This window comes from Scophthalmus maximus, chromosome 9, assembly GCF_022379125.1.
Source record: "Scophthalmus maximus strain ysfricsl-2021 chromosome 9, ASM2237912v1, whole genome shotgun sequence".
Classification (NCBI taxonomy): domain Eukaryota; kingdom Metazoa; phylum Chordata; class Actinopteri; order Pleuronectiformes; family Scophthalmidae; genus Scophthalmus; species Scophthalmus maximus.
This window is the reverse complement of record NC_061523.1, coordinates 13,735,992-13,748,247: the sequence shown is the minus strand read 5'-3', so window position 1 is coordinate 13,748,247 and position 12,256 is coordinate 13,735,992. Positions and strand designations below refer to the sequence as shown.

At 42.7% G+C, this 12,256-nt stretch overlaps 1 protein-coding gene across 1 annotated transcript; it reads left to right on the top strand.

Annotated features, from left to right (window-relative positions):
* The first annotated feature begins 7 nt into the window (after positions 1 to 7).
* On the top strand, positions 8 to 12,256 carry LOC118320003 (centromere-associated protein E-like). Its single transcript, XM_047334423.1, has 19 exons — positions 8 to 353; positions 767 to 976; positions 1,367 to 1,493; positions 2,155 to 3,021; positions 3,592 to 4,026; positions 4,132 to 5,481; positions 5,607 to 5,693; positions 6,004 to 6,159; positions 6,358 to 6,474; positions 7,108 to 7,230; positions 7,355 to 7,411; positions 7,566 to 8,069; positions 8,449 to 8,682; positions 8,827 to 9,517; positions 10,006 to 10,136; positions 10,240 to 10,293; positions 10,398 to 10,547; positions 10,660 to 10,712; positions 11,099 to 12,256. Exons 3-17 carry the CDS (start codon positions 1,431 to 1,433, stop codon positions 10,524 to 10,526), a joined length of 4,998 nt encoding a protein of 1,665 aa, XP_047190379.1. The 5' UTR covers positions 8 to 353; positions 767 to 976; positions 1,367 to 1,430; the 3' UTR covers positions 10,527 to 10,547; positions 10,660 to 10,712; positions 11,099 to 12,256.

Below are 12,256 nucleotides of genomic sequence, written 5' to 3'. Positions count from 1 at the left end.
TGGACCGGGAACATACAACCCTGACTCCTATGTGAGAAGCGAACGCATGGATTTACTGAGAGAAAACTCTGAATCAGAGGATTTATTTAAGCCACAGTTGAAGAAAAGGCCACTCGGACAATTGGAAAAGGAGAGATGGAAGGAGGAGAAGAAGAGTTAAAGTGCAGAGCTCAGTAAAGGGGGGTGAACCGGCTGAGAGCCAACTGGATTTGGAGGATTCTGGCAAAGTCCAACTGTGGCGTTTCTAAGGGAACGATAATGCCGCTACGTTCACAGAGCACAAGCGAAACTTACTGGAAGCTTGTCGCTGCATTGAGAGGATGAAACTGCCATCGGTGGAGCACAAAAAACAGGTTATTATTACAGTTAACTTTGAGAATTTACACCATTGTGCATGTATAACTGTTTTGAATATTATAATATAATATGTATATGTGAGTAATGTTTCAAGACCGACCAAAAACACGAACCTACCCATTCATTTTTGGGGATGGGAGTATTTGTATAATGTGGTAGGAGGTGTAGGAGCAGAGAGGACGACTACACGTAGGACGCGGGGTAACCTGAGTGCTCGACACTTTGCTACCAAGCTGTTGACATTGTGAATAATAGATTACTGTATTTTGTGCGCATGTATCTTATACTTCTTCTGCCTTTGTGTATTTATGATGGACATGTAGAAGTGTAGAGGACATATTATTATAATAGTTTAGGTTTTTCCTCCCTCTGCTGAATGAGTCTGAAACTGTCAGTTCTTGTGTCACAGGTAAAAGTCACCTACAGTAATGGGGGCCGGCTAACCAATGGAGGATCACATGGCCTCAACAGAGACGATGGGTACTGGAAGCAGCTCTGTTACCGTGGCAACTGACTCTTTGGCAACTGACCCGGACCTGTGGGTTCGCCGCAACAGAGTGAAGGTCCTGGAGCAGAAAGCGGGTTCAACCATCCAGTCTGAAAGCCAGCTGCGCAACAGGTGAGAGACTGGGGGAGAGCGGGGATCCAGTGACACACACACACAAACACACACACACACACACACACACACACACACACACACACACACACACACACACACACACACACACACACACACACACACCTCTGCTACTATATACTCACTTTTGACCAAGGTGATATCAAATATCACACACACCCGACTGGATTGCACACTTACCTTCAAGCACACTGCTGCTAACATCTACGTTGAAGTTACTCGCTGTAGGAGATTATATTTGAATCTTTTCTGATTCAATTGTGCAGATTCACATCAAACTAGCAGAGTAAGTAATTAAACCTACTGGGTAATGTTAATGTGATGATGTAACGTGAGCTTGTCTGTGTTGTGCTGTGATGTTCGGATCAGATAGTTAAAGAGGAACCTGCTGGTGCAGCTCTATCAGCTAGCCTCTGCCTCCCACATCCCCAGCATGCAATACTCCCAGAGGCTGGACCAAAGACTCCACGTGCTCAGGGAGGAGGTCAGAACCATGGTGAGTGCTCAGCTTTGGGTTATAAAAGAGGCTATTGGACTGTTTGAGTTCACACTGTTTGAGGTCATATGTTCGACAAAAAAAGTGAATGCAGTGTACAAGGGTGGGCAAAACAATGGAAAAGTACAACACAGAAAGACACCAAGTTATGATTAAAAGCAGAACAACAATTGTTGGGTTGCAATCGGTTGAAAAGTAAAATTTGAAGAGCAATTTGTAATAACTGTGCTCTTAAGAGGTCATCTTTATCAGCATAGGTCAAGATACCAGTGCTAGTAAAGACATGCAACAAGCTTTGACCCATAACTGAGGTGATGCTGTCACAATGTTTTAAAGTATTTGTCTTTTTAATTATTTGGACGTTTAGCAGTGTCATAAGAAATGCAATGTGATCAGGTGTAATGGAAAAGGTTTTTTAGTAACATACATGTTTAACCTTATATCTGCGTTTAATTAACTACACGTTTAATTAGTTTTTTCAAATTTTATTAAAACTGGTTTGTTTATTTGTTTGTTCAGTTTGCACAGTAAAAAACAAGAGACACAAGTCAAACAAAGGTCATAGAGAACAGTACAGACATACTAAATAGCACTGCAGTAATATCACTAGCACAAAAACTAATCTCTGTCTTCCTCTTTTTCCACCTTCCCTCCAACCCAGACTCAGGAGAGGGAGCGAGGAGAGCGGGTCTGGAGGGAGCGACTGCAACGCTGTCAAAGGCAGCTAAAGGCCAAAGAGGAGGAGATGAGTCGCCAGTCCCAGTACTTTGAGAACTTTAAAGCCCAACTCCAACACAAGCTCAGCCTGACGCGGGGCAGAGAGCAGAGCCTACAGAACCGCATCTACACCTTGGAAAAGCAGCTGCTTGACATGAATGTGAGTGCCGCCACTGGCATGGCGTGGATCAGTGCGGTCAGGATTACTGCCGGGACCTTGACACCCAGGGAGAAGCAAGAGAAGCTAACTTCTATGAGAGGAGAGGGTGAAGGAGAAGAGGAGAAAAAGGAGGAGAGGATGAAGCAATGGCAGCCAAGTGTGTTAACTGAAAGAGAAGGAGGACTAGCGGGTGATGAGAAAAAAGTAGAAGGGCAGAGCTCAAATGAATCAAGGCTGCAAGGTTTCATCTTGAGCCTGCAGGAGGATCTCAGGGTGCTGCTGGAGAGAGGGGCGGAGGGGATGACTGAGCGGAGGGGACTGATGGAGCAGCTCCACGAGGCCCAGGAGAACAGCCACTTTCTGGGTTGTAAAGTGGAGGAGATGAGGGCAGAGGTGCACCAGCTGAAGCTGTCTGAAAGCTCACTGATGGAGGAGCTTGAAGAGCTGAGAGAGGAGAACGTCAGCCTCCAGCCGATCCTCAGGGAAGCAGCAAACCAAACACCCAGTCAGTCGTCGACAGTCATTGAGCCCGCCCGCCCGATCCCTGGGACGAGCTCGCCCAGCTGCAGTTCCGCTGTTTGTCCAGGCCCCTCCAACTGTCAGTCATATAACTCCACCGTGGGACTGTCCTCTGTGGGGAGCTCTGGAGAGGTGTGTAACACATGATATTATCTCATTTGCACTTGAGTATAGCGGAAGAAATGACACTTACAGCAAAAGACAGCCTGTCATACACAAGCACATACAAACAGCATCAGACACACTATTGTGGTGTAAATACTCATAATAAGAACCATTTGTTGAGTGCCTATATAAATCAAGAGGATTATTAATGACATACAAATGTTTGAAAAATGGAAAATTTCTAAAAAGTCTATAAAAAGTCTATAAAAAGTAACAATCAACTGTTCAACTGGTAAAATTCATTAATTTAAATGTAGTGAGTTGTTTTTCATTTACTTATGTGACAGGCCAAATATGTTTGGTAAAAGCATCAACAAATGTTTTGGTAATTGATCCTCCTTGATACTTCATGATTCAGTATTACAGTATAAAAATGGTTGATGTTCCCAAAGTGTGAACTCTCTATTGGGTCTGTCTGTTGCATGTTATATAACCATATTTCCCCCTTATAAATGCTTATACTTGCATTCCTACATTCATGTGAGTTTTTCTCAACTTTTGACCCACATATGATGTTAAATTCTGATCTCTGTGCAGGTCCAGCCAACCTTGAAACGGGGAATAGATCAGTCACATTCGTCTGCAGTTCCACAGGATCACCACCAGGTAGCAGCAGATAGAGCACAGAACAGATCAGACTGTGGCTCAAAGCACAACCTCAGTTTCCAGCCACTTACACTGACCACAGAGACAATAGATGAGTGTAAACTGGAGACCTGGTTCTCCCGAGGGCTCCTTAACCTGGAGGAAAGCCCCAGTGAGGAATCGGATGCCCTGAGGGAAGCATATAAGAGCTTGGGGTTAGGGGAAGAACTCAAGGCCCTCAGAGAACAACGTGACCGCCTGCAGGCCACCCTGCAGCACACACAGGAACAACTGGAGGTGGTGGCTCAGGAGAATACGCAACTACATTTACAACTCAGGAAACAGGCAGTGGAACTTGGTGCAGTGCAGGGGTCTTCAAGAGAAAAGGTATCTCATTGGGGTTGCAGCATTCTCAAATGTTTTTCAAAGTTGAAGAAGCTTTGCTTTACATCCAGTATATCGCTAATCACATTTTTCTTCTCTGACATGCAGATCAAGTCCTCTCCTGCCCAGGATAACCACATTGTCACCCTCGCCCAGGATGATCTTGTCCACGCCCTCAATCAGGAGAACCAGGCCTTGTCTGACCGGATCCAGGAGCTGCTGGCTCACATTGAGCTCAGAGAGGCGGAGATAAAGACGGAGGAGGGTCAGCTGAGGGATCATGCCTCCAGGTTAGAGGAGGAACGAGCCAGGCAGGAGCAGGAGAACCAGGAGCAAGGTTCTTTGATCACAGAGCTCACCATGAAGACTGAGGATGATCTCAACACAATCATGGAGCTTCAGCAAAAGTTAGAAGATTGTGGAAAACAGAACAACCTCGAGGAACGTGTGGACAGTTTGGTGGAAAGTGTGCTAAAAGAGGAAGAACCACGTTTAATGTCCAGCCAACAACTACAGGATTCTATAACAGCTTCAGCACCTGGATCTCAACATAACAATCACCATGAGCCGTTGCAGAACAGCCAACAAAACACTTTGCCTGTTAGTTCACTGAATGATCAAGTGGACCAACTGACCAAGACAGTCCAGAGCCTCAGAGCGGAACAAGTCGAACTGACGGGCAACATACGTTCTCTCCGAGAGCAGCAAGGAGAAGTAACTCTGTCAGTGCAAACGCAGACAGAAGAGAAGCAGCAGTTAACTCGGACAGTTTGGGGACTGAAGGAGGAGAAAGACTGCATCTCTCAATGTCTTGCTGGTCTGAGACAAGAGAGAGAGCAGCTCACCAGGACAGTCTGCGGGCTGAAAGATAAGCAAGATCATTTTATTAGGTCCATGAGTGGCCTGAAAGAGGAGAAAGAGCAGCTAACCACATCTCTGTCTGGTCTCGAAAGAGAAAAAGAGGCACTGACAGAACATCTTTCTAGCGGAAAAGAAGAGCGAGATCAAATCATGCAATCCCTCCAAAGTTTACAGACAGAGAGAGACCAGTTAAGCGGAGCGGTGCTCGATTTGAAAGAGGAGAGAGACGAACTGACCATTTCACTTAAGTGTCTGACAGGACAGAGAGACCAGGAGCAATCACCTCACACTTTACAAGATGACCGGGACACGTTGATACAGTCACTCAGCAGTTTGAGAGACGAAAAAGTACGAGCTGAACGTTCAATCACTGGTTTGAAACATGAGGAGAAGCAAATGCTGCTCTTAATTCAGGGCCTAAGAGAGGAAAGACGCGACCTGCAATCTGCTCTCCCCAGCCAAACACAAACACAGGAAAGGAATCCGAGGCAGCAGCTGTTAAATCCAACCAGTGCTGATCCAGTAAAGAAGACTGACACAGGAGATTATGCTACACAAATAAGTCAGAGTGATAACCACAGAGGAAACTCTATACAGGTATAGAATTAGGTGATTTATGCATTTGTGTATCATGTGTCGTATACGTATCCTGTTAGTATTTTTGACTCATTGTGTATCATCATGTTTGATTGCTGACACCACATGGTTTTGATGGAAACCAGGAGCAAAGTGATCTGCTGAGGGAGATTGAAGCTTTGGGAGAACAACTAAAGAGGTCAAAAGAGGAACTGGACAAGAGCCACGTAGGAGTGAGTTTGTGCCACTACCCAAAAATTCAATCACATTTGTTGTGATAAAAAGACACTGAAGAATCAGAGTCAATCAGAATAACTTATTCAGACACCAATACATTGAATGTTCCTTTTTTAAATATCTATATTATTGTTATTTAGAATTTGAAACAGTAAAAAAAGCATCTTCATTATGTTAACGAGGTTTAAAAGCCTTGACTTTTTGAATGCGACAGATTTACAAATTTACACATAACCACGCACTCCCTTAGAAACTCACCGAACTGAGTGTGATCATGTTTATGCTTATGTTTGTGTGCATGTTCAGACACAGAAGTTGCACCGTGACTTGTGTCAGTCAGAAGCCCGGAGGGAGGAGGCAGAGAGGACGGCAGCCCGAGCAGCTGAAAAGGTGATGAGACTGACAGATGTAGCCAGTCAGATGGAAGAAACCAGGATGGAAAACGACAACCTCAACACACGGGTATTAAAACTTGACATAAAAAAATAAATATCAACATTTTGTCACAGTATTTCTTTCTGTCCTATCAATTCCATTTGTTCTGCATAAATAGGTAGACGTATAAAACCTTATTGATCTTTGGATACATCCCCAGTTGCAGTAAATTTTAAAGACAATGTTTATCCATATTTTTACCATCTATATATTTCTTTGCCTGAGGTGAAAGAGCTGCAGAGCAGACTGACAGGCCTGATCGGGGAGAAGACTGATGCTGTGTCACTAAAGACACAGGTAGAAAAACAATACAACATCCTCACAGCTCAGCTCAAAGCTAAGGTAAGAATGACACAGTGTCTTTCTTTCTGTTCTTTGATAAATACCAATGAAAAATATTTACTTCTCTAATATTTGATTGAATTGGAACACAGAACAATTAAAATGAGAATGTCTGTGGTACAAATTGTAAAAATTTTCCTAACTGAAAACGTGGTTTCATCATCAGACTCAACTAGCAAGCGTTATCCATTATCCAGCAAATGTTATCGTGTGCATAGGTATTTACCACATCGACTCAAGTGCAGACAGACCCAACTGCAATATTTAAATATTTAATTTCTCATTTGTAAATGTATGCATGTGGCCCTGAACATCATTGTTTATTGTTTGCCTTTGGATTATATTTTCACTACTTTTAAATTGAGCAGCAATGGATCGATGAAGAAGATACATGAAAATGAGAGGCAGCAACATCATGAGACAATTTTGATAATAAATCTGTTCCTCATTGTGTGTGTGTGTGTGTGTGTGTGTGTGTGTGTGTGTGTGTGTGTGTGTGTGTGTGTGTGTGTGTGTGTGTGTGTGTGTGTGTGTGTGTGTGTGTGTGTGTGTGTGTGTGTGTGTGTGTGTGTGTGTGTGTGGGGGGGGGGGGGGGGTGTTCATGTGTGTGTTTGTGTGTGTAAAATCCTGCAGACGGTGGCTCTTGAGGAGCTGAACTGCGAGTATATCGCTTTGAAACGAGGGCGGGGCAGCAAGGATGATCTGAGTGCCAATCTCATATCAGTCCGAACGCGGTACAACGACATCAGAGCAAAGGTGGTGACCAGTCATCTATTTTGCACTACAAGGTTAAAGTCGAATCAGTTAGTCATATTTTATGATCCTGTATGTTTTCTCTTAATCTATAGTTTTAGCGTGTTTCCTTTTATTTGGGTTGTAGTATGATGCGCTCTTGAAAAAGAGGAGCCAGACAGATCTGGATGTTACTCCTCTAAAGGTGAGGAAAGGGAGATGAAACGTGCCATTACTTCATTGTTTAATACTTTTGCAGTGTGACATATGACATCCTATTATCTGACTTTCAGGTTAACATTGTCATGTTTCACTGCTTGGCACTAACTCTAGATAACCGCCATTTCTTCCAATAACAGGCCAAGCTGTCCTGTCTGGTGGTGAAGTGTCAGGAGAGGAACAACCTCTTAGTTCAGATGATGAAAGTCATGCGCAGACAAGGGTGTGTGGACTCCACACTCAAACAGCAGGTCGAGCAGCTGCTGAGTGACGCCGCGCTGCAGGACTACACCGCTGCATTCACACCAGGAATCATCACAAACACGGGGGATTACAGCGCTGGGTTTATACAAAGATTTATTTCAAACTTCCAAGACTACACCAGTGGATTCACACCTGATCAGACCTGTCCAGCTGTATTCACACCTGCAAAACTGCAAACAAAAAGTGGATTCACAACTGAATCAGGAGTAAAAGGCAGAGACTCAATAAGTGAGAGACACGTTTCTATATCCGCTGCTGAATCCTCAACAAATCTTCAAGTCACTTCTGCAGCGACAGCAACACTGAAGAGAAATGACAACTCGCCTGCGCCAACCGCACCCCCAGCACTTACAGAGAGTTTGATCACCAAAGCTTCACAGGTGACATATTGAAAACAAAAATTATAATATTTATACAGTTTGCATGTTTTTATTTCAATTACTTCAAGTCGTACATTTATTATTTTAACAGCAGTAAACCATTACAGCACTGATGTTCCCATTGATAAACAATAGGCAACAGTTACTGGCCTCTATAGTTTCTTTATATTTTATTCTACCAAGCCATTGCAAGTAAACTATGCCACATATCTTAATATAAATGTCACATGTCATAAGTTTTTTTTTTATGTTTTCATAGTGACAGATATTAGAACAAGTTGAAGTCATTTTTCAATAGAGCAAAAACCTTTAACCAAAGTAACCAAGGTCCTGCTTGCAACTAGGTTTAAAGGGAATCCTTTTCTCAATCCCACCACAGATGATTCTGTCTGCTAGTGGACCAATCCAAGCAACCAGTGGTCCAGAAAAATTTCGATTTCATCAGACAGATGTGAAAGGGAAGCCCTCCCCAGATCTGACCAGTCCAACCGGATCCTCACCCGCTCCCCTCTCCTCCAGCACATGTGTGAGTCCGAGCAGGAGGCTGAGTAGCCCTGAGAAGATCATCAACCTGCATGAGCAACTGCAGAAAACTCTGATGAGCAGCTATCAGGTGCACTGGAGTTTTAGAAACATGTATTCCTTTTTTCTTCTTCTTTAAATTGCCCATTACACCTCACAAATCCTGCCAGAAATGTAACGTGGGAAAATATTTGTCATTATCTTACAAATAAATGCTTATCTCCTTCACCACAAGGCTCCGGTTGGCAGAGGAAGGACGGAGGAGCCCAGGAAAAGTCTCTCATTTTCAGCACCTGCAGACCTGAACCTGACCTGTCAGATAAACAAGCAGAGCCTCAGTTTTAATAAACCGCATCCCAACTCTCTGCCAGTCACCGTGGCTTCAAGCCAAGCTAATCCTGCCGCCACTGATAAGTCAACAACGCTTTTCAATGCAGTCGCCTCTAGATCTGCTAATGTGACATTTAGCCCCAACATCTTTACACACCATTCCTTAAAAGCAGACACATCTAAAACAACAACGTCTGCCCCTAGCTCATCCAACAAAGCCAAATCCACCTCAGACAGTGGCACTAATACCACAGTATCCCCAGAAATGACAACGAAACTCACTGCTATCTCAAATATATCTAATGCAATACACACAGCTTCAACTCCTTTAACTCTGGGGACCAATAACTTTGACTCTAATGTCTCAATATGTTCTGACACTAATCCCAAAAGCACTGCCTCAAAGAGGACTGCTCCTGGAAAATCAACTGCCCCCAAATTCAATATGTTTAATGGTGCTGCCCCTGCACATAGTGGACTTGGACTCACTGCATCCTGGACTCAGTCTGGACATTGTTCTCCAGATGGATCCAACAAGTCTGCCAGAAAGTCCACTGCTGCTCTAGATAAGACGAAGTCAGCAAGACCCAGACCAGGTGATATTCATAGATTCATATTCAGTATTTAAGAAAAGACCAAAGTAAAACACACCATAAAATTTGTGTTTTTACCATTGTCGAATTTTGTTTTTGGTTGCATGCTGCTGCAAAAATGATTATGCCCAGCTTAAATATGAGAAATTCTCTTTATATGTCTCTTGTATTGGAGAAAATGTAGTATCACATTCTAGCACCTTGATGTTTTGTTTTTGTATTGCCCACACAACACACTGCAGTACATTAATTTAAGCGTTTATCGAATCGCTTCAGTGCATTTGTAAGTTGTGCATGCACTGTGTCTTTTTATGTTTGTTTATTGTGTTAAAATCACATCATGAAAGTAAAATGCCACATTAACGAAGAATAGAAATAGAAGTGGTAAAAGTGTTCATTTAGGCTTCTTCACCTATCCTGAATGTATAACACGGACAATAAGTTAGTCTAATAATTGTGCTTGACCTTTCTTTGTTCTTTCTTCCCTCCAGAGGCTCCAGCAGAGGTGCGCTCCGTTGAGGTCATCAAGACAGTGGGCCAGAGCAGCCTCATGATTGGCTGGGAGAGGCCACCACTCGACGAGCTGGGCTGCAGTAGCGGAACGTTTGTGTACGGATACAGGGTAGGCAGAGCAGACTCTGTCAGGAACACAGACACATGAACTTAAATTTTGGAAGATTTGTTTGTTTAAAAAGTTTTTTTTCTTCTTTTTAATGACCTCTTAGGTCTTTATAGACGGGGACTTCCACAAATCTGTCATGAGCTCAGCGTGCACCAAGGTATCAGTCTCTGCCCTGACACTAACTGTCATCGTATCATATTATTACTATGAAAACAAACCAGTTTAATTGATGTGCTGCGTCTTTTGTTTCTCCTTCTACAGTGTATTGTGGAGAATATCGACCTGAGCGTCCCGGTCCACATCAGTGTCCAAACACTGGGATCTAATGGTCTGAGTTCAAACAGTGTCCACACCATTTACAGGACCTCGGGCAGGACAGACCAACGCTGACTGCCTGCAACATCTCACACAGTAATGCCACGATATAATTTTATATTTTTGTATTATTTCTGTATTTCTACCTGTTACTGTGTAAAATTCAGACCTTTTATGTCTGATCTTTTTGTTAATGTCTCTTTACAAGTTAAGACAACTTCTCAGTGAAATTCTTCCTGATCGGGGTCCAAGGTGTGAATGGTAAGTTGTGTGCATCTTTGTGTCCATTTAGCCTATTTGTGTTTTTGGATCAGTACAGCATGTTTGTGTGCAGCCACCTTAAGTATTATTGATTCACTCATTGCAGCTACTTCTCTGTAATATTGTTTTGTTGTCAGATCGAATGCTTCATTTTATTTTTGTGAAATTGTGTTAATCTTCTGATTTAAGATAAGATTTAAAAATAAATCTAATCGTGAAATACTTTTCCATACAAGAACTTTGTTTCCTTTCTTTCCCCTCTGTTCCAACATTTGACAAAAAAAAAAGATCCATTGTTTGAAAGGCTGAGAATATATAGCACAGTGACAATCTATTTTTCTCTCTGTCCCATGTGTCCTGCGCGTGCGTGTGTGTGCGCACTTCAGAGCACAGCCAGCTATAGCTGCAGCCCTCTGTGGACCTGTCCTGACCTCCACCTCAGCTGAGACACCGTCACACTGCTGAGATACCCGCTCCACGTGAGGCTCAAGTCAACCTATCAGAACAACTCACACCACACAGTCTTTACCTATGAGCGCGTAGAGACCTGTGGCCTGCCACTAAGCCTCAAAATGATCAACTGAAGATGTCAAACTAAATACAGCATATGATTCCTGCCTCTGCACAGAGAGTTAATCTGTGTGTAAAAGCAGGTGGAGATTGGCTCCATCCTTTTCTCCTTGTTGGAAGACCTTCCTGTTTCCCTGCTGGATTCACCTCCTTGATGGATCAAACATTGTGACTGCCGGTGAAAGGCCAGAGTTGCTGCCATTTAAAGCAAATGTTTCTAAATCAAAGTTCAACTGTACTGTCAAAAGCTGCCTGTGATACCTACATTTACAAACACCGGAGGAACATCTGCTTCTGCTGCACATTTTTTTACACTGTGTTCAACTGTGACAGATCATGTGTCAGATACTGTAGCTTCATTGAAGATTCTGCCCCACTGCTGCCTCTCTGGACGGGCTGGACGGACATTCACTGTCTTTTTTAAAGCAACACTTACTGTGTAATGTGCCGACTCAACATTGTACCGATGGTCAAATTACTTGATTTTTACACATGAAGCCAAATATGACAAAACACGATTCACTCCAAAGACTCATGTGTTTCATTCTCCTCATAGGTCTACGGGATTTCTTTAAGAACTGAAGCCAGATGTCGTTTTACCTCTAAAATTTGCACATAATCATTAATTAGAAAAAAAAAAAACACTGATTACACTGATATTTTTTGTAGAGAATATTATAAAAAGTATATGCCAATGGTGTATATAAAATGATATACCACATATGTGTTTATTTTATGAGGAACACTGTTTTTCACACCTAATCAATGTCATGTTTGCACGCTCATATTGATTTTTGTATTTTACAAAGTTCACTACACACACGTGATGCTCTTTTGCTACTTAATCTAGGTACGATTGTGGAGTGACGATGGTGCAGCAAATGTATTTTTCTATCAGTAACTGATAATATTGATTTCCCATTGATTCCGTATTACTGTACAGAGAATAAATGTTTATATGATATAAACTGTCA

Coding starts and splice junctions, on each gene's coding strand:
- LOC118320003 (XM_047334423.1), top strand. CDS start 1,431: ATGCAATACTCCCAGAGGCTGGACCAAAGACTCCACGTGCTCAGGGAG. Junction 1,494..2,154: donor GGGAGGAGGTCAGAACCATG/GTGAGTGCTCAG, acceptor CCTCCAACCCAG/ACTCAGGAGAGGGAGCGAGG. Junction 3,022..3,591: donor CTGTGGGGAGCTCTGGAGAG/GTGTGTAACACA, acceptor ATCTCTGTGCAG/GTCCAGCCAACCTTGAAACG.